Source organism: Cavia porcellus, unplaced genomic scaffold, assembly GCF_034190915.1.
Source record: "Cavia porcellus strain 051 isolate PalLab524CR breed Dunkin Hartley unplaced genomic scaffold, mCavPor4.1 scaffold_4, whole genome shotgun sequence".
In the NCBI taxonomy this organism is placed as follows: domain Eukaryota; kingdom Metazoa; phylum Chordata; class Mammalia; order Rodentia; family Caviidae; genus Cavia; species Cavia porcellus.
The window spans coordinates 69744883-69767624 of record NW_026947487.1 but is presented as its reverse complement, the minus strand read 5'-3'; the positions used below and the strand labels follow the sequence as shown (position 1 = coordinate 69767624).

Below are 22742 nucleotides of genomic sequence, written 5' to 3'. Positions count from 1 at the left end.
TGCTCATGGGTAGGAGGAACCAACATAGTGAAAATGGCCATAATCCCAAAATTATTGTATAGTTTTAATGCAATTATGATCAAAATATCATTACCATACCTCACAGAACTAGAGAAAACATTCCTAAAATTCATTTGGAACCAGAGGAGCTCTAGAATAGAAAAAGCAATTCTAGGTTAAAAAAAATCAAGACAGAGAACATCACAATCCCTGACTTGAAATTGTACTACAGTGGTATGGTGATAAAAACAGCATAGTACTGGTGAAACACAAAGGAAAAAAAAAGACCCAAGGATTAATGGAACAGATTAGAAGATGCAGAAAGAACTCTAAACATACTCAACCATGTTATCTTTGACAAAGGGGTAAAACCCATTCACTGGAAGAAAGATAGCCTCTTTAAAAAATGGTAATGCAAAGTTTGGCTTCCCATATGCAGAAGGCCAAAACTAGACTTTTATCTATCACTGTGCCCTAAACAAAATCAAAATGGATCAAAGATCAAAATATTAAAACAGAAACAATCTGCTGAAAGAGAACAGGTAGAACTCTTGAAGACACGGATGCTCACATAGAATTCATGAATAAAACCCTGATTGTGCAAGAAATCAACAACTAAAGTCTAATCTTCTTAAAAAGCTTTTGCACAGCAAAAGAAATCACCAACAGAGTGAAGAGACAACTTGCAAAGTAGGAAAAGTTTTTTGTCAGCTGTTCTTCAGGCAAAGGACTAGTAGCTACAATATATAAAGAACTCAAAAAAAATCATGACCCCAAATTTGAAACCCCAAACTAAAACTGGGCATCTGAAATTAACAGATGCTTTTCAGATAAAGAAGTAGAAAAGGTAAATAAATATATACAAAATGTTCAAAATCACTGGTCATTTGAGAAATGCAAATTTTAAAAAGCTGAGATTTTATCTCCATAAAGAATGGCAATTATCAAGAAATGAATCAATAACAAAGGCTGAATTGACTGTAGAGAAGAGGGAATCCTTTCTACTGTTGGTGGGAGTGTAGACTTGATGCTACTACTGTGGAAATCAGTGTGAATATTCTTCAAAAAACTAGGAATAAAGGTTCTATTTGAGCCAGCTATCCTCCTTCTTGGTATCATTTCAAAAGAATTAAAGTCATCTTACTACAGCAATATATGCACATCTGTGTTTTACAGCACCACAGTGCTATAATGGATACTACCAAAGATTGTAATATATAAATCTTGGAATAAACCTAATGCCCATCAACCAACAGATTGATAAAAATGCCAGGGATCAAACTCACAACTTCATACTTTCCAGGCAGGCACTTAACACCAGTGAGCTAAGCCCCTGGTCCCTGGTTTTTTTAATAAAATGGAGTACTACTCAGCCATGTGAAGAAAGATGTGTGAGGCATTTCTAGGTAAATGGATGCACCTTGAGACCATACTTATAATTTAGATAAATCATGCACACATGTATAAATATTGCATTGTTTCTATGGTATGAGAAACTGAAGACATCAATAAACATCAAAATATATACTAGATATTACTAAAGAAGACAATGCTAAAATGTAAAGGAGAACTAGGGAGAAGGGAAGGGGAAAAGAAAAAGGGGAAATAAAAAAAGAACAGAGAAAAGAAGGAAAATGGAAGAAGGATTTTGTAAATATGGATAGAAAAGGGGAATGGAGGAAAAAAGAAGTATTAAGTTATATCATGTACTGGTACAAATTCCATATGATAAATGTAGTCATTATGTATATCTAAAACGTATCAATAAATTTCATTAATAACAAAGGATTCATATCAGAAGGTAGGTGAGGTGAGGCAAAGCATGTGAACTAAAATCTAAATCTTTTCTTTCTCCCTCAATTTTTCTCTTCTCCTCTGATTAACTTATCCTTTCCTGAATGCAGTGATGTTTCACTGACTTTCTGTATCAAATATATCAAGAAAAAATATAAACACCAGTGTACTTGCTCTCTGAATTCCCCTACAAAACCCTGGAGCAGCTGTACACATGCCAGTAATGATGGCTTCCCCACCAACTAAACGCAGAGGTCTGATTTTTATTTGTCATGCCATCATAACTCCAAACAGACAAGAAATTCCACAGCAGCATTCCCCATAGAATGTGACCAACACAGAACACGGGAGCTTAGATCTCAACTCCTTTTGGTGCAATCATCTCAACTTCACCTGAAACCTAACTGTTAAATTCCACTACCCATAGACTCTACAGATTCATATACAGTATTTTTATTGATTTTAGATGCAACAGATCAGATAGCTTAAGATAGACATATTAAGTCAGATAGTTATAAAATATTTTAAATTGTATTTAGGTGAGGGGATGTAACTAAAATATGAAAATATCTTAAAAATGAAACACGTGGCATGTATTCTTTTTTTTAAAAAATCACATAATTCCATCTAAGATTGAAAGAAACAGTGCAGAAATGTTGGCACATTTTACAGAGATTAGGGATGTAAAAGGATGACAAGTCCGAGCCCAAGTTGTGCAACTTAGTGAGTTAATGAGACACACTATCTCAAAATACAAAGTTTTAAAATGGTTAGGAATGCATTTCAATGCAAGCTCTTCCTTCAGTCCTCAGTATGTTTCCCCTCCCCAAAACCAGTTATGTTCAACTGACACAATAACTGACTGTGAGTCCAACACACTAATTACTAAACTCTCAAGAAAATGACACGGCAACTGGGAAGTAACACAGACATAAACCCAGAAGACAAACTCCAGCATACACACACACACACATGCATGCATATTCAAATGGGACAGGAAATGGAGAGGGACCTAAACAAAAAAGAAGTACTGCACATGTAGCAAATCTCTGGTACTAAATTGGCCAAAGATATTTTAGAGTGGTAGAGCCGAAGGTTCATCTACACAGGACAAACAGCATTCCTGTGACCTCCTCTGCACTCCTCCAGGATTCTTTGCAGCACCTACTGCATACAGAACTCAACCTTACCTGCTGATGTGAAGTGCTCTACAGCCATCTGTGCAGGACCGTGGAACATTAGCTTTCCTGCAGCCAATAAGGTGAGACTATCAAACATCTTGAAGATGGAATACCGAGGGTCACGAATGGAGAAGATGATCATTCGTCCCTGCTTAGACATCCTAAATTAAAGGAGAGGAAAGAACCAGTCATTACACATCTGACTTTGCACTTTTTGATAAAGTACTTTATTCCTGATTTTAGAACATTTAAATCCCAGTTCAACTTAATTTTCTCTTAAATATCTCATTGAATCTCACATAAGTAATTGATGCTAACTTTAATGCTTTTGTTAAAAAAAGCAAAGGTTTCTTAAAGGATGGTCCATTACTAGAAGAATCCACTAGAAGCCTTATTAAAATGTAGATTATTTATTTATTTATTTAGATCTTTTTGAGACAGGGCCTCTCTATGCAGATCAAGCTGTAGCCCAGGCTGGTCTCAAACTTGCCACAATCCTCCTACCTCAGCCTCTCAAGCACTGGGAGCAGATGCTTGAATAGTTTTCACACACTGAATTAGAATCTCTGCAGTGTGCATTAGGAGCCCAGATTGTTAACTACCACCCCAACTAATCTTACCCTTGGGTTATATGAACTAAATATTAAAGCAATAATCACCTGCTCAAATTTAAATCTTCTGCTTTGTGATTATTATTAATTATTCTATCTTGAGAAAACAACATTACTAAGTGTTTACTTTCAATGTGTTTGCCACATTCTTCAGAGATATCACTTCAGTTTTCATAATACTGCTGATGGTAGTTTGAATACTATTATTATATTCCATTTAAGGATAAGGTTAGTAAGTCAAGACCCATTAAAATGTCATTGTTATATAGGATAAGACTGGGACTAGGTCTCTGATTTAATTTCATACTAGAAACATTGCTAAACTACTTATCAGTAAATTATAGGATAGAAGAAATAATGGCTAAATTTCCTTTGCAAAATTTTAATTAAAATATTTTATAAAAGGAATTGCTTCAATTTAAGCATTTGGTAAGCACTTAGGAGATCCCAACAATGTGTCTAAGCATGTTATCTCAAAGGTGATTAGGCCAGAAGATCAATAATATTGTCAATAGAAGCAGCTAGATTTCTTTATAAATAATTAAATTTCTTGCCTCTATGGGCTACTAAATATGTAATGATAAAGGGAGCTATGTGTTCCCTGTCTAAAGTTAGATGCAACCTGGAAAGGGAAAAGACTAAATTTAACACTAAGCTGTTATATTTCAATTAGAAATAATATATTCTTAATACATTATTATATCATAATAATTAAGTATTTCATATAAATTAGATATATACTCTATCAAATATATAATTATATAGTATATAAGTAATATATACTATATTATTATAATATGCAACATACATAATATGTATAAAATATAATATATAATAAATTATATATTATATGATTATTATATATTGTGACATAATTATTATCCAATAGTATATAACTGTGCTATTTATAATATATATTATAAATATATACCTTATGTTATACATTATATTATATTAATAATAATGGTACATCTTTTTACTACTATGAGCTCATATGTATTTTTAAAGTGCATGCTAATAAAAACCTCAATTACTATAGATATATGCTTATGTACTTCTCTCTATTGGAAATACTGAGAGAATGGGATGCTGTTTATTGATAGAGCATTGTGAGGCACTGGGCTGGATAAGGAACACCACACAACCACAAATGGCAAAAATATATAATATATGTATATGCCAGAGAAAACACATAGAAAATGTGTTTATCATCAATATATTTCCACAATTCATATATACATATATGAACACACTCATAAGTATATATTCCTTGGGTTTGTCTTTCATGGGTATAGAAGTAATAATAACTCAATAGCCTTCAAGCAACCAGGGCTGAACCAGGTCACTGAGTGTGTGAACAGGGTCCATTTAAGAGGAGATGCCACAGACAGACACACAGAGGGAGAAGATGGGCATCTCCAGGCAATGACAGAGGAGTCAGAAGCACAATGTACACCTTGATCTCAGATTTCCAACCTCCAGAGCTGCAAGAAAATTAATTTCTATTGTTAAACCACCAACTCTGTGAAATTTTATTATGACAGTTCTTAGCCAATGTCTACTCCTCTTATTCACTAGTTTCTGTCTCCCGGGCCTATTTAATGTCCCACATGCAGCAAGCTCTGGTTTTGCCACATGGATATTGGCTGTTCCCTTAACTAGAGCTGTCTCCTGCCAGATGCAGCCTGATCTTATTCACTCCCATGCAGCTCACTTGCCACAGTCTTGAGGTCTTCTCTGACTCTCCTGCTTTTCAAATCAGCCCTCACAACAGCCATAGCCAGCCCCCTACATTTCTCTTTCATCTTTCTTGATAGCACTGATATGTTGACTGACTGTTTGCTTCTAACAAAAAAGGAAGAAAATCTGAGCCAAGAACATCCACTGCACAGAAGTAACCAGATATTAAATAGTTGAAAGAACAGTTCCCATAGCAGTTACCTTTTCAGGAGTAAAAGGACAGCATGTGCTGTGCTCGAGTCTAAAGCATTTGTGGGCTCATCCAGGAACAGGATGGAAGGATCAGTAACCAATTCCATGGCAATGCTGGTCTTTTTTCTTTCTGCTCTAGACACACCATGGATTCGTTCGTTTCCAACCTAAAATAAAAGGACCCTGAAGATTTAGGTCAGCAGCTCAAGTGTGAGTTCATGAGTTTGATCCCTGATACCAAAAAAAGGATAAAAACAACCTAAAACAAAATATTCTCAATAGGAATGACCACTAACATTCAGTGAATATTTTTATGTAAGCCCTGTACAAGCCACTCTATATTAATGAAAGGATTTTTCCCTGGATGGGAAGCTGCAGCGGTGGGAGCCTGAAACGCAGAACCAAGGGGATATATCTTGAGGTCACCTTTCCCACCCCTAGGCAATTTACCTGTGGTGTGAAATGAATTCCAATGGGCCACCTGTGCATCAGTAATGCACCTTAGGCATCGCCCCAAACCTAAGCTATATTTATGCCCCCGCACCACACGTAGGGCAGAGAGAATGCCAGACCCTGGAGGTCATGGAGTCTCTTTCCACATCTTAAAATAAAGGCCACTTTTATTTCATATTTCTTATCTTTTTAGCTGCACCGAAAATTCTATCATTTATTACTCTGTCCTCAAAAATTAAAAAGGATTCTGTTTTATGAAATAAGTAAGTTGGTTCAGGTCAGAACTACTAAATGGTTGAGATCAGATATGATACTTTTTATACTTTTATTCATACCTTTTTAAGTCAAATACATATATTTTAAGGTGGCAAGTTAAAACACTAAATGGTATGACACAACTCTGAAATCAGAGGCTAAAACAGGTGACAAAAGCAAGACATTGTGGCAAGCTTCTATAATTACATCACTCTGGAAGGCTGAAGTGGAATGACAGGTTCAAGCCCAACCTAGCAACTTCATGCGACCCTGTGTCAAAATTGAAAGAAAATTTAAAAGGTGCTGGGGATGCAGCTCTGAATGAAAGCAAGGGGTTCAGTCCCCAATATCACAAATGTATTATTTTATTTATTTATGTATGAGATAAAAACAAAAAAGCAAAACAAGTATCTATAGAAATTTATTAGACTTCTATCAACATACCTCTCTACTGTTTTCATAAGAAGTCTTCAAATGAAATTATATGAGAGTGGACTTCAAGCCAAGAAAGTTCCCTTCAACCAGATTATATTAGCACCTTTTCAATTTCCATAACTCTTTCCCAATAGACACTGCCTATATTGTAATTCATCAGAGGATTTTTATGGATTGTTTTCAGACAAATATAGGAGATGGAGTATTTCACAAAATACCTATCTCAATCTTTTCAACCTATGTGTGTCATTTTGGGTAATGAGAAGGGAAAGAAGTTTTTGGAAAGGCAAGAAGTAAGAAACTGTAATTAAGAGTGTCCAAAGATACTATACTTATTACAGGCAGCTGAGTTATTTAGAGATATTATAGACAGTCAGACAGGGCTGAGCCCTCAAAGGAGCCAGTGCAGAAGTTCTGAGGAGAGCAGACACCTCTGAGGAGACAGGCACGTCCTGCTGTGGGCTAGATCTCCAGACAAAAGGCAAAGCAAATACAGCCACATCCTAAGGAAGGACAGTCCAAACAAATCTCTATCACCCTGAGGAAGTCAGGAGTCAGTGTTCCAACCCCCTATAAGAAGTCACTGCTGTTAAGCATTCCTGCATACTATGTGACTGGCTTCCCTATTTGTTCCTAATTTAATCAATTTTATCTGAGCAATTATATCTTATTGGTTGACCACAATTCTGTTCTGCCTTATACCCACCTTATGAGTTCCCATTTTTCCCCAATTTGGACCATCTAACCTCATGATTTTGCTCTATAAATTTCTTAGAAAAGACAGAGTTCCTGGCAAACTGCTCGGGACCCCTTCCATCTCTTAGACAGAAGTTTTCTTTCTCTCAATAAATATATTTTACTTTTTAATCTCTGTTGTTTCTAAAATTCATTCAATTTTAGAGAACATGAACTCATACTGGACAAACAGAGGGTCAGGAGTTTCATTCCCCTATGTCATAATCACATGCTATTCCTGACTTTCAATAGGTCCCTATTAACAGTGAAACTACAAAAGACATTTGGAGACAATTTGGGGCTTGTGAGTGAATATGGACTTAGTGAATATTATCCTTTTGCTAGTTGATATTGCACACTGGTATTTTTATAGATCCATAATATGTATTCATGGCATATTTCTTTAAAATTACATCTGTAAGAAAGAGCTGAAGAATTATGTAATATAATGTTAAAAACTAAGAAATTGAGTTGATTTCCTATTATATGGAAAATGAAATAACAATATATCTTATCTACCTTTAAGTTATTTTGTTTACTATATCATAAAAAATAAAACCTGTACTATTTCAATCAATTACATCATATGAATTCTAAGAAGTCAATAATTTCTTTCCATGTTTCCCTGGAAATCTCAAAGAGTAATATAGAACAATAAATACTTTAAAAACAGAGTAAAAAGAAATAACTTGTGAGAATGACAAAATCAAGTAAAACAGACTGAGAGAAAGGTAAAATGAATCATTAATAAAAGAAAATAAATGGAAACTGGTGGCATTTCAAGATTATTTTCCCGTAATGTTTTTTGTTCCCCTATTAACCTGATTTGAACCCCTGTAGTGTTCTCCATATCTTGTTCTGACTGATTTTATTATATTCTGTTTCGCTTAATAGTATCAAGTTTGAGGGTATAGGCAACCATTTGGAAGGCAACCAGATATTCTATGATGCCTGTTATTATTTGACTATTATCTTCTTTGGAACCTGTAAGCTCTCCAATGTGGTTTTATTTGTCTTATGTACAGTTTTGTTCAATTCTTTTATACTAGCTGATATAGGCTATTCTTTTTAAGATAACAAGAGGCATAATGGTAACCATTGTTGATCACCTAGTAATCCCCCCCCCTTTTTTTTTTTTTTTTTCATTTTATGCTATGTCCATCCTCCTGATCTAAATGACTCTGTCTTGCTTTGTCACATTGGGTTTTTCTTTGGTCCATCTTGCTTTGTTTTTTGTTTTTTGGCCTTTTTTTTCAATCTTTTTTCTTTTCCTCTTCAAAGAAAAAGTTAAAAAAAAAACTGTGAAAGTAATGGAAACTAAAATGCGCGATTGTTAGTGTAAAAAAGAGAGGAAGGAAAGTGATCTCAAGGATATAACTGCAAGTTTATTTAAATGTGTAGGAAAGAGAACCATATTGCTGAGTTTTTCTTGGATCACTGAACAGAACTGACTGCAATCTCACTGTATTAATCTCCACTTTGTATGCTTTAATTTTGTAATCTGGACAGCTGTTTGTAAGTTGACAATGTGTGATCTATTAACTGGTGAACTCTTACTGTATGTTTTTTCTCTTGAAATTCTGTGTTGCTTCTAGCCTTTTACTGTCTTGCTTCATTTAGTTTTGTTTTTCTCTTTAAATAAAAAAAAAAGATTTTTCTCCCAAAAAAAGAACAGTTCACCAAAGTCTTTCAGCAAGTGCTACAGGAGGCAGTAGTTAGCAGAACCCTTGTTTTCAATGACTCTAAGCAGGTAATCTCACACTAGGTTAAAGCCGTTATCATCTAAGTAGCTCATTTCCATCCAAAACACCAAACCTGCTCAGATTTTCTGTAAAAGGAAATTACCAACTAGATAGGTCATTCATTCCACTGATTTGCTTTCATTATTCTGCAGAAATTTCAAATTCAGGTGTTTCTTTGACCTTGTCTTTTTTTTTTTTTTTTTGCTTTTAATTTTTGCCTACAATTATATCTCTAAAACCTGACAGAGAGTCAAGCATCCTTAAATTAATTTTTCCAGCTTAATTTAAACCTCCATGTAATATACCTACATACTTTTCTCTTTGTTGCAGAAAGAGTCACTTTTACCACAGTCATAAGTGTGGTAACTTGGACCCCAGTATAAAATCCAAGGAAGCAAGACATTAAAATTTGGAGAGCAAAGGCTTTATTTTAAGCCAGGCCTGGTGACACAGCCTCCAGGAGCCAATTTGGAGACTGTGCCCCTGACAGCTAAAAGTCAGGGCTTTTATCTTGTAAATCCACAAACAGCTGCTGGTCACACAAAGTAAGGAAGGGGATGGGGGTGTGGCGCAAACAGAAACACGTCTTGGGAAGAGCATGATCAGGTAAGGGTTGTGCTAACAAGCAAGTCTCCCTGCATACAAGCAAGTTTAGATAAGAAGAAATCTTGTTTTGCTTAGCAAAAAATAGAGAAGTCTAACAGCAATTAATAACCTTAGTTACCTTACTTTACCACCACAACTGTTATTTGTAGAGGGCAACAATGGTTAACATATCAATTAGGTAAGATTTTACAATTCTTTACAGAGGAGAGCATTGATTAACATATCAATTAGATCACCCAAAGGGAAAAGGAAAACACATACAGTAAGGCCAAGTTACAGGTATTGCTATGATACAAATATAACGAAGCTATTTTTGTGAAGAATAGTACAATCTAATACAATCTAATGCAATTAACACAATTTGTGACTGGGCCACCGGGTAGGGAAGGGGGTTGTAAGGAGCTATTACCTCAGGCCTTTGTTTGATGGCCTTTTGGGAAGTTAAAACTTAACCTAGTTAGATGTGAAGGGGGAAGAGGAGGGAAAGCAGCAGGTGGCGCTTATACAGAACAGACTTTGGCAAGATAGGGGGGCTTAGGTTATAACAATAAGAAAGCATCTGATTAAGGTCTATTGTTCGTTCACCCGAGGTCTTATAATGTGGCTATGATTTTACCAGTTTGAATCACTTTACCTTGGAATCTGCCACTTTATCTAGACCTAATTCTTCAATTACTTCATTAATCTTTTTATTTTTTTCATGATCCATCATGGTTGTTGGAAGCCGAAGAGCTGCTGAAAAGTGTAGGTTTTCTCTCACAGTCAATGTGCCCATCATGACATCATCCTTAAGACAAATGGCATTTTAGTGAGAAAAACTGAACTTTTCTAAACTCATCCATCACTCTAGAACATGTAACTTAATCCAGGAATATAATTTACCAAAGTAAAATTCTGGTTACTAATGACTTCAGTTCTACAAATTACAGTAACTACATGTGGAACAGCTGCAGAACCCACTGGGATAATTTTTCACTCCACGTTTGCACATCGAAGGAGACCATAACCAATTATGATTATCTTACCCCCTTAAAATATATTTGTAATTTTATTGGCTACTTTTCAGGAAAAGAATGTTTAGTACCTGTCAGAAAGAGGCGCAAATAAGGTTTATGACAGATTGCAGGCAAGACTTCTAAGCACATGCTGAAAGAAATGAGATACACTACAAACTGGAGGAAGGTACATTTAAAGGGCTATCTTTAAGGCAGGTGATCTTTGATGTATATTTTACATCACATTACAATACAAGAGATTGAAGTGGAGACAGACTATTGACAAGTTTGTTGTTGTTGTTGTTGTTGTTGTTGTTGTTTTGTTTTTTTGTTTTTTGTTTTTTTTTTTTTGGCTGGAGGAAAAGACAACTTACAGTTGAAAAGGACAGTTGTAGTGCCCCGCAATTTATAAATCGTTGTAAAAGGCCATTCAGGAATTTAACACTATTTCAGTGAGGATGAAAAGGGTTTCATAAGCTAGAGTGGCCTCCAGAAACAGGGAAACAATAGCTTCTCTTACTTCAGTTTTTCTTACAGTATAGCTTTATTTTTTAAGCATAATTTTTAAATTCTGTGCCTCCTTTTGACCTATTTTTAATATCTCTTATTTTATCTTATGATGACTAATAACAAACACTTTCAGTCTTCTTTCTACAATGGACAGCTACAGAGATGTGGAAAAGAGAAAAAAGCATAAGAATAGCTGGGGATTTAGCTCAGCAACATAAGCGCCTGCCTTACAAGCAGGCAGTCATGAGTTCAATCCCTGGTACCAATAAAAACGAAAAAGACAAAAAAAGAAAAAAAAAAAAAAAAAAAAAAGAATAGACCCTGTTGGAAAAGATGTACAATCTACAACTGATGCCACTGTCCTACAAAAATCATAGTCCTTATCTACTCTGCATGTTCAATTACTACCACACTAACTCTAATGGACAATTATTAAAAGCTGGTGCAAAGAAACTTAGTTCTATATTCATGCTTTATAATCAGCTGGAAGATATATGCCAAGGCACTTGCCCACATAAAAGTGAGAAAATCTAACGTGCAAACCCAGCAGTACTTACTTGTGTCACATAACCTGAATGACATTTGAAATCAGCAGGATAAGGTTCTCCATTTATCAAAACATCTCCAGAGAATTTTTCTGGATTTTTTCTTGCAGCTAAGACACTCAACAACCTGTAAAATGATAATACATGTTGTGAGGTTTCTATTCCTAAAACACAGGCCTCATCTCTCACATTTCTGTTTAAGTCAGAAAAACTAGTCAAGAAATTCCACATTGACTAAATATGTACATTTATTTTGTGCTACATGAGACCCCCCCCAAAAAAAATACAAATACATTATCATTGGTTTATCTGGCACAGATCTCCCACCAATTACCCTCCTCGTGTGGGAACTTGGAAGTTCCAATCCAGCCACTGTATTCTTTTATGTAAGCCTCTTGACCTTACATAAGACTTCTGTTGTATCTTCCCATTTCAAATACTATCCACTTATTTCACACTCCATCGGTTCATAATATTGGCTGCTGAAAACCCATCACTTTATAGTATCCTAGTAGTAAACATGACCAATAGGACTTTGCAGTCCTTCACAAGCTTGTCTAATGGAACATTATATATAATACCTAGGGCTAGACAAGCATAGCAAATACTGAACCAATCTTTGTCAAAGTAAAAGTGAAACAGTGATTTTTAAGAGAACTTAAACTGTATAAACAAGGCTGACCCATATTTTCTGTTATACTCACGAAGATTTGCCTGAACCTGCTGGTCCCAGAATGGCATTGAGGCCAGGTCTCATGATCCCACTGTAAGCATGAAAACATACTGACTTACTGTTTTATGTGAAACAAGATTCTACTATTTTAGAGTATTAATTGAATATACTTAATGCAGGCTAATGAAATTATACACAGAAAGCAAGCACCAACCTACAAATAAAGTGATTAATAGAAAATTAGAATACAAACCAAAGTATTTTTGAGTCACAACCTAAAAAATGGCTCATGTCTCTAATTTCCTTTCACATATAGTAATACCTAGGTCCACCAATGCTTCTGTTCATGGACAATTTGATTCACATTTGGCAAAATTTTGCTTTCGTTCACAAACTCTCCATTGGGCAACAAACAGGACCATGGCTGTCTTCCCCACACAAACATGAGTGCAGACAGCTTCACCTAATATGGTACAACTCTCATGTATACAAATGAAAACACACTAACTCTCTTCAAGAACAGAAGACATAGTTTTTCTCTGGGTGATTATTATTCCTTTCCTGACATTCATTAACTTAAGTATTATCATGCAGACTTAACAGCACTAAAGAACCAATGAACATAATGCTGCAAGCAAAGAAAACAGAGACGACCACATAATAGATGTGTTAATATAAATAGATATATTAACAAAATAGGAAGGAAATACTCATGATTATAATCATTATATCTATAACTGGCTGGTTGTCATTGGTATTTATAACTTCTACTACTCATACTGTATTATTTAGTGTTCAGAAAACAACTCAATGTGTCTTAGTTCTTGATCTAAAAGGGGAAGAATAAGACCTTTCTTCATGAAAATTTGGGGTATTTTGTCTATCCACACTACATTGAGTGTAATAGTTTCCTATTACTATGGCTCATATCTGCAGTGACCCCCAGAAGTCTCATGTGTTCAATGGTGGGGCTTTCAGATGGTGGTGAAACATAGGAGTGCTATGCCTGCCCTCTATCCGATAATGGAGCCTGGTTGGTAATGTGTCACTGGAAGAGTCACCATGAAGGATACATCACCCTTCCACCTCCCCTCTTCTCCCTCTTTCTGCTTCTGGTAGCCATGATTTGAGCATTTTTGTCTCTACCATTCCCTTCTACTATACCATTCCTTCTTTGAAGTTGTTGATAATTTGTGAGTATTAGGTTTTGTGGTTCAATGATGAAGAAGTAGCTAAAATACCCATTGACCTGAAGGACTGGACCTGATAATGCCAGACACACTAAGGGATCACAAATACTCCAAGTATACTCTTCCCTTATGTACATTGTACAGGATTAGTTCAATTTCTTCTTCATAGACTCAATAAATCACCCCTCCCAACAATACAATCCCCTTTTAAAATTTTGTTGATCCAGGCCTGATGAGCTCAAAATAAGCACAGTAAAGTCTCTGATTCCAGTTCAATGGAATCACTGTTGTGCTCCCTTGTAGAATCATTGCTGCTTTTGGAATTAAAAGTTCTATGCCCCATGAACATAAGGCTAGAAAAACAGGGATCAAAATTTTTGCTAGTTTATCACTAGGAGTACTGGTAAATGATGCCATTCCACTTCCACCTCTTGATTCCTTAAATTATGAATCCTGGCTATAGGAGAAAGAGTACCATACGATCCTTTGGAGTTCCTTTCCCTAGTACTGCAATGTCTTGTTACCTCACTGTCACCCTGAAAACACCATTGCAACTGTATACCAATCCATTTGTTACTCTAAAGTAAGGAACATAATCAGAGCAGTAAACTACAGAAGCATGAGCCTATTACTGCACCTCTTTGACTACGAAGTATGTCCCTCAGTTAGAAGCAGTGCTGTGTGAAATGCCATCATGGTGGGTGAGTCATTTTGTAAGTCTATAGATGAAAATGTGGGTAGGTTGTAAACCAGCTCAATAACATAGCAACCACTTAAGGGTGACCTCGTACAGCTACTGCTGACTGTCTCATCTTCCAGCAACAGATATCAATTGTGAGTTCCCAGTATGGCCCCATTGTCCAGGGATATCAGTCTGTGACCTGGTGGCACTTTTATTATATTGGACACTTTCATCATATAAAGGACAGAGTTTCATCCTTACTGGATATCTTGGTTACTTTTCTCTCACTGCTGGGTCAAAATACCAGATCCAAAGTAAAGGTTTATTAAGCTCATAGTATGTGGAGTTTCAGTCCATTGGCTCCAAGGCAAGGTGACATGGCAGTAGGGACATCAAAAGCAACAAGAGCGAAAAGAGACGAGTCCCCTATATTGCATATAGGCCTAGGGTGGGTGTAGCACTCACACCCTTAATTTCAGGACCATGGATTAACCACAAATTCTAGAAGCCTGTCCCAGTGACCGCATGAGGCTTTGGAAGACATCCAGACTCAAACTATAACACTGGAATAGGTACTTAATCTAAGGATGGATTTGCCTACCTTGACCATTGTCTCTGAACTCACACAATTATAAAATAGAAAGTAGAAGTGTGAGTGAAATGTACGTTTTTCATAGCTAAATAACTGAGATATCTCTCACTGAAATTTTGGACAAAGACAATGAAAGTGCAGTAACCTGGAAAGATTTGTAACAGAAAAAGAATTTTTCTTTTTTTGAGAAAGCTTATCCTCTCTACCAATACAAAAGCAAGATGCATTGTTTATAGCTTCTCATGTATCTTCTTTACTAATAGCTACATGGTTTTACTGCTTCTAAAATAATCAGGAAAAAAAAAAAAAAAGCATCTACACTCTGAGGCAGGCAATTGAACAGATCATAAGAGGGGAAACCGTCCCAGAAACCAGCAGAAGCTGGCTGTAGATGGATGATTGTAAGAAGCGCCTACAACCATTTTAAAGAGGAAAGAAGTGTGGGAATCAGCCAGATCCAGACCCTACTTATGGGTCAAAGCTCCTCACCTTGCAAATGTGGGGAGAAGAGTTTATTCATTGAATTCAGACTTCAATATAGGTAAAACTGTGAGGATGCTTTAATTTTGTGATTTGCAACTGTGTATATTTGCAATCATTTTTTCTCTCATTGTTTTTTCACTGTTTCTTTTTTCCTTTATTTCTCCCTTTCTTTTACCTCATTCATCTAATATATATATGTATATGTATATATATATATTATTTATTGTATATAATAACCATATACATGGGAGGTCTCAGTATATGTGAAAGGAGAAGAAAATTAACTAATTCTTTAACCTAAATATATTTTTTGTCATACCAATGTAACCCACAAGAAACCTGTATACAAAGGACCTAAACAGCCTATTATGTAACAGCCAGTTACCAGGTTCTGAACTTCTCAAAGTTTAACTCAGTCTCTAGTTACATGTCCCTCCCTCTGTGCTTTCTGCATCTACAAATACACTAAAAACTCCACTATACCAGGCTTCTACTAAAGATACAAAAATTATACAAACAGTAGTCATTCTACCTCTTTGTGTATTATGATTTCTTTTTTCTCCTTTTCTTCTTTCTAATTTATCCTCTTTCTTTTTCTCTGTCCTTCTCAACCCTTCCCCAAATCTCACACATTCAGGTATACTTCCTAGGCATGGTGCAGGCTACTATGTTCATTATAGGTCATTGTGAAAAGGGAGAAATTGTTAAAAGAAGTCTTAATCTACATGAGTGATGTATGAGTTAATCTATTGACATTATATAACCAGTAGATATTTTCTGCTAACAAAACAGACTGTTTGTTCCTATTCAACTGAGTAAGTTTAAAATGTACATGAATCTCAAAAATCAAACTAAAGGGGGCTGAGGATTTAGCTAGGTGGCATAAGAGCCTGCCTAGCAAGTGTGAGATCAGGAGTTTGATCCCCAGTACCAGAAAAAATCAAACTAAGCGAAGTTATATAAGACAGAGACTAACAGATATAAAAAACCAAATACACAAGAACACAATTATAACAGGGGACCTTAACAGCCTATTGTCACAAAGAGATAGATCAATTAGACAAAAAGTCAGCAAAGAAATAATAGAACTGAATGGTATTGGCAAATAAATAGACTTCAGGATCAACAAACAGATTAGAAGATGCAGACACAACTACATAGACACTCAGCCGCCTGATATTTGACAAAGGTGCTAAACATGTTCACTGGAAGGATAACGTCTTTAATAAATGCTGATGGGAAAATTGGCTCTCCACATGCCGAAGACTGAAACTAGATCCATGCCTACCACCATGCACAAAACTAAAGTCTAAATGGATCAATGACCTGAATATTAAAACAGAAATACTAAATCTCCTGGAATACACGGTAGGCAGAAGTCTTAGACATGTAGGGGTAGGCAGAGAATTCATGAACACAATGCAAACCACATGGGAAACACTTCAAAGAATCAACAACTGGGATCTCATATTATTGAAAAGTTTCTGCACTTGAAATCACCAACAGAGTAAAAAGAAAACCCACAGAATGGGAAAGAATTTTAGCCAGCAACCCCTCAGACAAAGGACTTATATACAGAGCATATAAAGAATTGAAAAATATCAAGGCCTCAAATTCAAAGACTCTCTCCAAAAATGGGCATCTGAGATGAACACACATTTCTTAGATGAAGATATACAAATGTCAAATAAATTCATGAAGAAATATTCACCATCACTGGTCATTCGAGAAAAGCAAATTAAAACAGCATTGAAATTTCGTCTAACTCCGGAAAGAATGGCTGCTACCAAGAAACCAACTGATAACAAATGTTAGCGAGGCTGCAGGGAAAAAGGAGCACTGCTCCACTGTTGTTGGGAGTGCATACTGTGCAACCATTATGGAAATCAGTATGGAGAAGACTAGGATTGGGAGTTCCATTCAATCCAGCTATTCTCCTCCTAGCTATTTTCCAAAAAAACCTGAAAAGGTCATATCACAGTGATATATGTGTACCCATGTTCATAGCAGCATGACTGGTAATAGCTAAATCTTGGAAACAACCAAGATGCCCATCAACTGCAAAGTGGATGAAAAATTTGTGTTATTTTATACAATGGAATATTATTCAGCTATAAAAAGGATCATCTTGAGGCCTTCATAGGTAAATGGGGACAATTTGAAATTATTCTCATTAGTGAAATAAATAAGAATCATATTTATAAATATCACATTGTGCATATATTATAAAAAGTTTTTGTCCATTTAGTATAATATTGGCTGTGGCTGTTTGTCATAGATGAGATTTATCAGATTGAGGTAGACACTATGTATTCTGAGTTTCTGAAGGGTTTTTATCATGAACAGGTGTTGGGCCTTATCAAAAGCTTTTTCTGCATCCATTGAGATGACCATGTGGTTTTTGTTTTTGGCTCTGTTGACGTGGTGTATTACATTTATTGATTTTGCATATGTTAAACCATCCCTGTATTCCTGGAATGAATCCCACTTGGTCATGATGTATAATTTTCTTGATGATTTGCTGCATTCTATTTGCCAGTATTTTTTGAGAATCTTTGCATCAGTGTTCATTAGTGAGACTGGCCTATCGTTCTTTTTGGTTAGGTCTTTCTCTGGTTTTGGTATGAGAATAATACTTGCCTCCAGGAATGATTTAGGGAGGATTGCTTCCTTTTCAATTTCATTGAAGAGTTTAATGAGCATTGGCATCAAATCCTCTCTATATTTCTTGTAGAATTCAACCGTGAATCCATCACGACCTGGGCTTTTCTCTGTTGGTAAGTTTTTAATTACGTTTTCAATTTCAATAGCTGATACTGGGTTATTCAAAATTGCTATATCTTCTTGGTTGAGCTTTGGTTTTTTATATGTTACTAGGAATCTGTCCATTTCCTCTGTGTTTTCCACTCTATGTGAGTAGAGATTTGCAAAGTAGGTATTCATGGGCTTTTGAATTTCCATGAGATCTGTCATAATTTCCCCCTTTTCCCTTCTTACTGCATGAATTTGAGGTTTATTTTTTTTTTGCTTGATAAGGTTAGCTAGAGGTTTCTCAAATTTGTTTATTCTCTCAAAAAAAACCAGCTTTTGATTCATTAATTCTTTGCATTTTTTTAGTTTCAATTGTATTGATTTCTGCTCTAATCTTTACAATTTCCTCTCTTCTATGTGCTTTGGGTTTAATTTGGTCGTCTTTTTCTAGAAGCTTGAGATGAAGCATTAGATTATTTGTGCTTGTTCTGTTTTCTTGATTTGACAATTTATTGCTATATATCTCCCTCTTAAGATCACTTTCATTGCATCCCACAGATTACAGTATGTTGTTTCTATATTTACATTGAATTGTATGTATTGCTTTATTTCTTCCTTAATTTCATCTGTAGCCCACTGGTTGTTCAAAAGGTTGTTATTTAATTCCCATGTATTCATGCATATTTTGCCATTTCTTTTGCCATTAATTTCCAATTTCAGGGCACTATAGTCAGATACTACACATGGGATAATTTCAATATATTTGCAGTTATGTAAGAATGTTTTATGGGATAATATACGGTCTATTTTGGAGAATGTCCAATGAGCAGCTGAGAAGAATGTGTATTCTGATGTGATTTGGTGGAACACTCTGTAAACATCTAAGTTCAATTGCTCACAGGTATGATTCAGTTCTAGTATTTCTTTGCTGACTGTTGTGCTGTTGATCTATCTCTTTGTGACAATGGGCTATTAAGGTCCCCTGTTATAATTGTGTTCCTGTGGATTTGGTTTTTCATGTCCATTAGTATCTGTCTTATATAGTTGAGTGCTCCTGTATTTGGTGCATATATATTTATAATTATTAGTTCTTCCTCTTTAATTTTTCTACTAATGAGTATGTAGTGACCTTCTTTATCTCTTTTAATCATTTTAGGTTTGAAGTTCACATTTTCTGCAAATAGAATAGTTACCCCTGCTTTTTTCTGGGTTCCTATTGTATGGAATACTGTTTTCCCTCCTTTGTCTTTTAATCTATGAGTTGCCTTTTGGGTCAGATGTGTTTCTTGTACACAGCATATTGTGGGATCATGTCTTTTGATCCATTCTATCAGCCTATCTTTTCATAGGTGAATTGAGGCCATTTACATTTATAGATATTACTGATATGTACTGGCTTGCCTTTGCCATGTTATGTTTCAGTAGTTTGCTTTCTGCTTTTCCCCTTTGTTTAATTGCTTGTCCTATCTGGTGGTTTCTTTCTGTCATTGTTCACTGGGGAGTGTGGTCATTTTTATCTCTGGCTAGTATGTCTTTCAATACTCTTTCTATGGTTGATTTGGTGGATGTGAATTTCTTCAGGTGTTCTTTGTCATGAAAGTATCTTGTTTCTCCATTAAATTTGAATGAAAGTTTTGCAAGGTGTGTCAGTCTGGGTTGAAAGTTGTTTTCCTTAGGGTTTGAAATGCCTCATTCCAAGCTCTTCTTGACTTGAGGGTTTGTGATTTTAATGGGCTTTCCTTGATAGGTGAGTTGTGTCTTTTTTCTAACAGCTTTTAGTACTCTGTTTTTATGCAGTATGTCTGAGATCTTAATTATTGTATGTCTGGGTATAGATTTATGTTGGCTGTGACTGTTTAGCATTCTATATGCCTCACTTGCCTATGTATCAGATTTTTCCCCATGTTTGGGAAATTTTCTGCTATGACCTCTGTGAACAGCTTAGTTAGGTCCTTCGCCTTGTCTCCTGCATCCTCAATGATGCATATTAGTCTTACCTTGTTCCTCTTGGCATCATCTTGAAGATGCTGGATTGTCATTTCATGCTGCTTTATTGTTTTTATAAATTCTACCTTTTCATGGTCGCTATCTGCATTCCTGTCCTCAAGGTCTGAAATTCTATCCTCGGCTTCATTTAAATGGTTTTGCCAGCTTTGAATAGAATTTTTTATTTCTTGGATGTCTCTTTGAGTTTGTTCCATGTTCATTCAAGGTTTCAATCAGTTTCCCATGCTCCTGTACTTTTTTCTCTATTTCTTCTTTAGCTGTGCCTAGCAACTCCTATACTAAGGTTGTTATTTCTACCTTTACATGGGATACCACTTCTAATTTGATTTCCTCTATAGCCTCATGGGGTTGGTTTTTATTTCACTTGCTATCTTTTCAGAGATTTCCAGTGTGTTACTTTTGAAGTCTTCTATTTCAAAGTCTCCTGTACTTGCTCCTGGTGAACTAGATGTTTGAGACTGCATTTTGCTTTTTCATCTTAACATTTTCCCTTTTGAGTTAATATTTGGTCCTTCAATCCCACTAGTTTCAACTATTGGTAGTGTGTATCTTGGAGTCCTAATTAAAGGTTGATGCTTGTCTAATTGCTGGGTCCCTCGGTGAATAGGTGGGCCAGTCACCTGACTTCCCACAGGGCCTGTTGGGTGAGTCCTGTATTCTTTCTGGGCTGACAAGCCTAATAGTATTGATGTAGGTCAACTTTTCATTCCTGCTATTAGTTTACCTTCAGGTTATTCCAGGTCACCAAATCTCCCTGTCTATAGTGTTTGTGGGGGTTTTTTTGTTTTGTTTTGTTTTGTTTTGTTTTGTTTTGTTTTGTTGTCTTTTTCCTTTTTATTGGTACCAGGGATCGAACTCATGACTGCCTGCTTCCAAGGCGGGCGCTTATGCCGCTGAGCTAAATCCCCAGCCTCCTATAGTGTTTGTGTTGGCTGAGGCCCTATTGTGTCCCTATTGTGTGCCTGTGTGTCTCATAAGCCCTTTTGATTTTTCCAAGTGGAGGCAGTCCTTATTGGCACACTCCTCAGCCTGGCTGATGTTTTCTGTGTGCAGGAAGGGGTCACCCACACTCTTGTCAAACTCTTCAGGGTCTTATAGTTAGTTGGAGGAAGCTTTACTACTGGCCCTATTTACCCACTGTACCCCTCAACTTTAGGGACATACTCACCACACTGACTGGAGCCTGATGAGATCTTCTGTTTGGGTGAGCCAGTTACTGAATCTCCCTTCAGGCTAACCCAGTTAATCCTCTGTAGTCCAAGGTTCTGGGAGAAAGATTGGACTGAAGATCAACAGCAGTATTAGGTCCAGGGGGTAGGGAGTATCCCTGAGGGGCCAGTAGATGTCCTAGATCCAGGCATCCACTGGGCATGGGTGAAGGTTCCAGGGTGGCCTGGCATTCCTCACTGGCAGCTGGAGTTACACAGAAAGTGCACAGCTGAGCTAGCCAAGGTTCAAGGGCAGCACATGTTCTCCAAGGCCGGCACCAGTTGCACAGGGAGTGTGCGGCAGCTCAGGCCAAGGTTCCAGGGTGGCAAGGCATTGCTCACTGGGTGTCAGAATCACACAGGAGGCATGTGGCTGCATGGGCCAACGTCCCAGGGTGGCACAGCATCACTCATTGGTGGCTAGAATTGCAGGGGAAGCACACAGCTGCGTGGGCCATCATCCGAAGGGAGCACGTGTTCCCCAGGGCCAGCACCAGTCATGCAGGGAGTGCACTGCAGCCATAGTTTCCATTTTAAAAGCTCCTAGAGTCACACTCACCATCAGTGTGCTTGCTTCCCATGGGAAGCCAGCGAGGGTAGGAAAAAATGGACAGATGAACCCTGAGCATCTAAAGTAAGCCATTGGAAACACTTGCATACTGCGAGCAGCCAGCACAGGCAATGATAATGAGAGCAACTTATTCCTGTGCACCTGATGCCATGAGGGGAGTCCCAGTGTTGCCACATAGGCTGAGAGGAGACAGCCCTGAAACCATGCACTTATGGCCACTAGGGAAGCCTTGATACAGCTGCACAGATCTTGAGAAGCCCACCCCAAACCCTACTGCCTCCCTGGGAACTTGGGTTCAGAGAAACCCAGGTGCCTTTCCCATTCTCCTACAACACAAAGAGGCAGCCAACATGAAATGAATCTGGAACCCCACAACCAACTTGTCAGGAGGAACCCAGGAGAATATCAAGACAAAGGAATAAAAGGCAATCTCAGACCTCTAGCCCACACAGAACAAGTCTAAGAGATACAGACATGAAAGTCATATACCTGAGATCTCTCAACGGATAGCAACTAAAGAAACAACTTAATTAGACTGTAAAAGTAATCAGATAAGAAATAATATCTCAGATAAAAGAAGAAATCACAAGCATAATGAAAGGATTGCTTAGCATATCTAAAGAAGACATAGATTTTTTTAAAAAAAAAGAGGAGCATAGGCAAATGATGGAAACCTTGAAGGAACAACAGGAAAGAATTAAAATGTGTGGAATGGATTCAAAGAGATATTAAGGAAATTGAAAAGTCAATTGAAAGTTGGCAAAACTGCTTGAAAGAGACTAAAGACAGAC

General features: G+C 36.7%; 1 protein-coding gene across 1 annotated transcript in view; it reads right to left on the bottom strand.

Moving 5' to 3' along the window:
* Positions 1–22742, bottom strand: part of LOC100717692 (broad substrate specificity ATP-binding cassette transporter ABCG2-like) — a 76313-nt gene that overhangs the window by 30446 nt on the left and 23125 nt on the right. Inside the window, exons 3-7 of the mRNA XM_023565165.2 lie at positions 12499–12558; positions 11807–11921; positions 10379–10531; positions 5528–5685; positions 2985–3136 (exon numbers count right to left, since the gene is read on the bottom strand). Coding sequence (XP_023420933.1) covers positions 2985–3136; positions 5528–5685; positions 10379–10531; positions 11807–11921; positions 12499–12558 — 638 coding nt within the window. The remainder of the gene's footprint in view (positions 1–2984; positions 3137–5527; positions 5686–10378; positions 10532–11806; positions 11922–12498; positions 12559–22742) is intronic.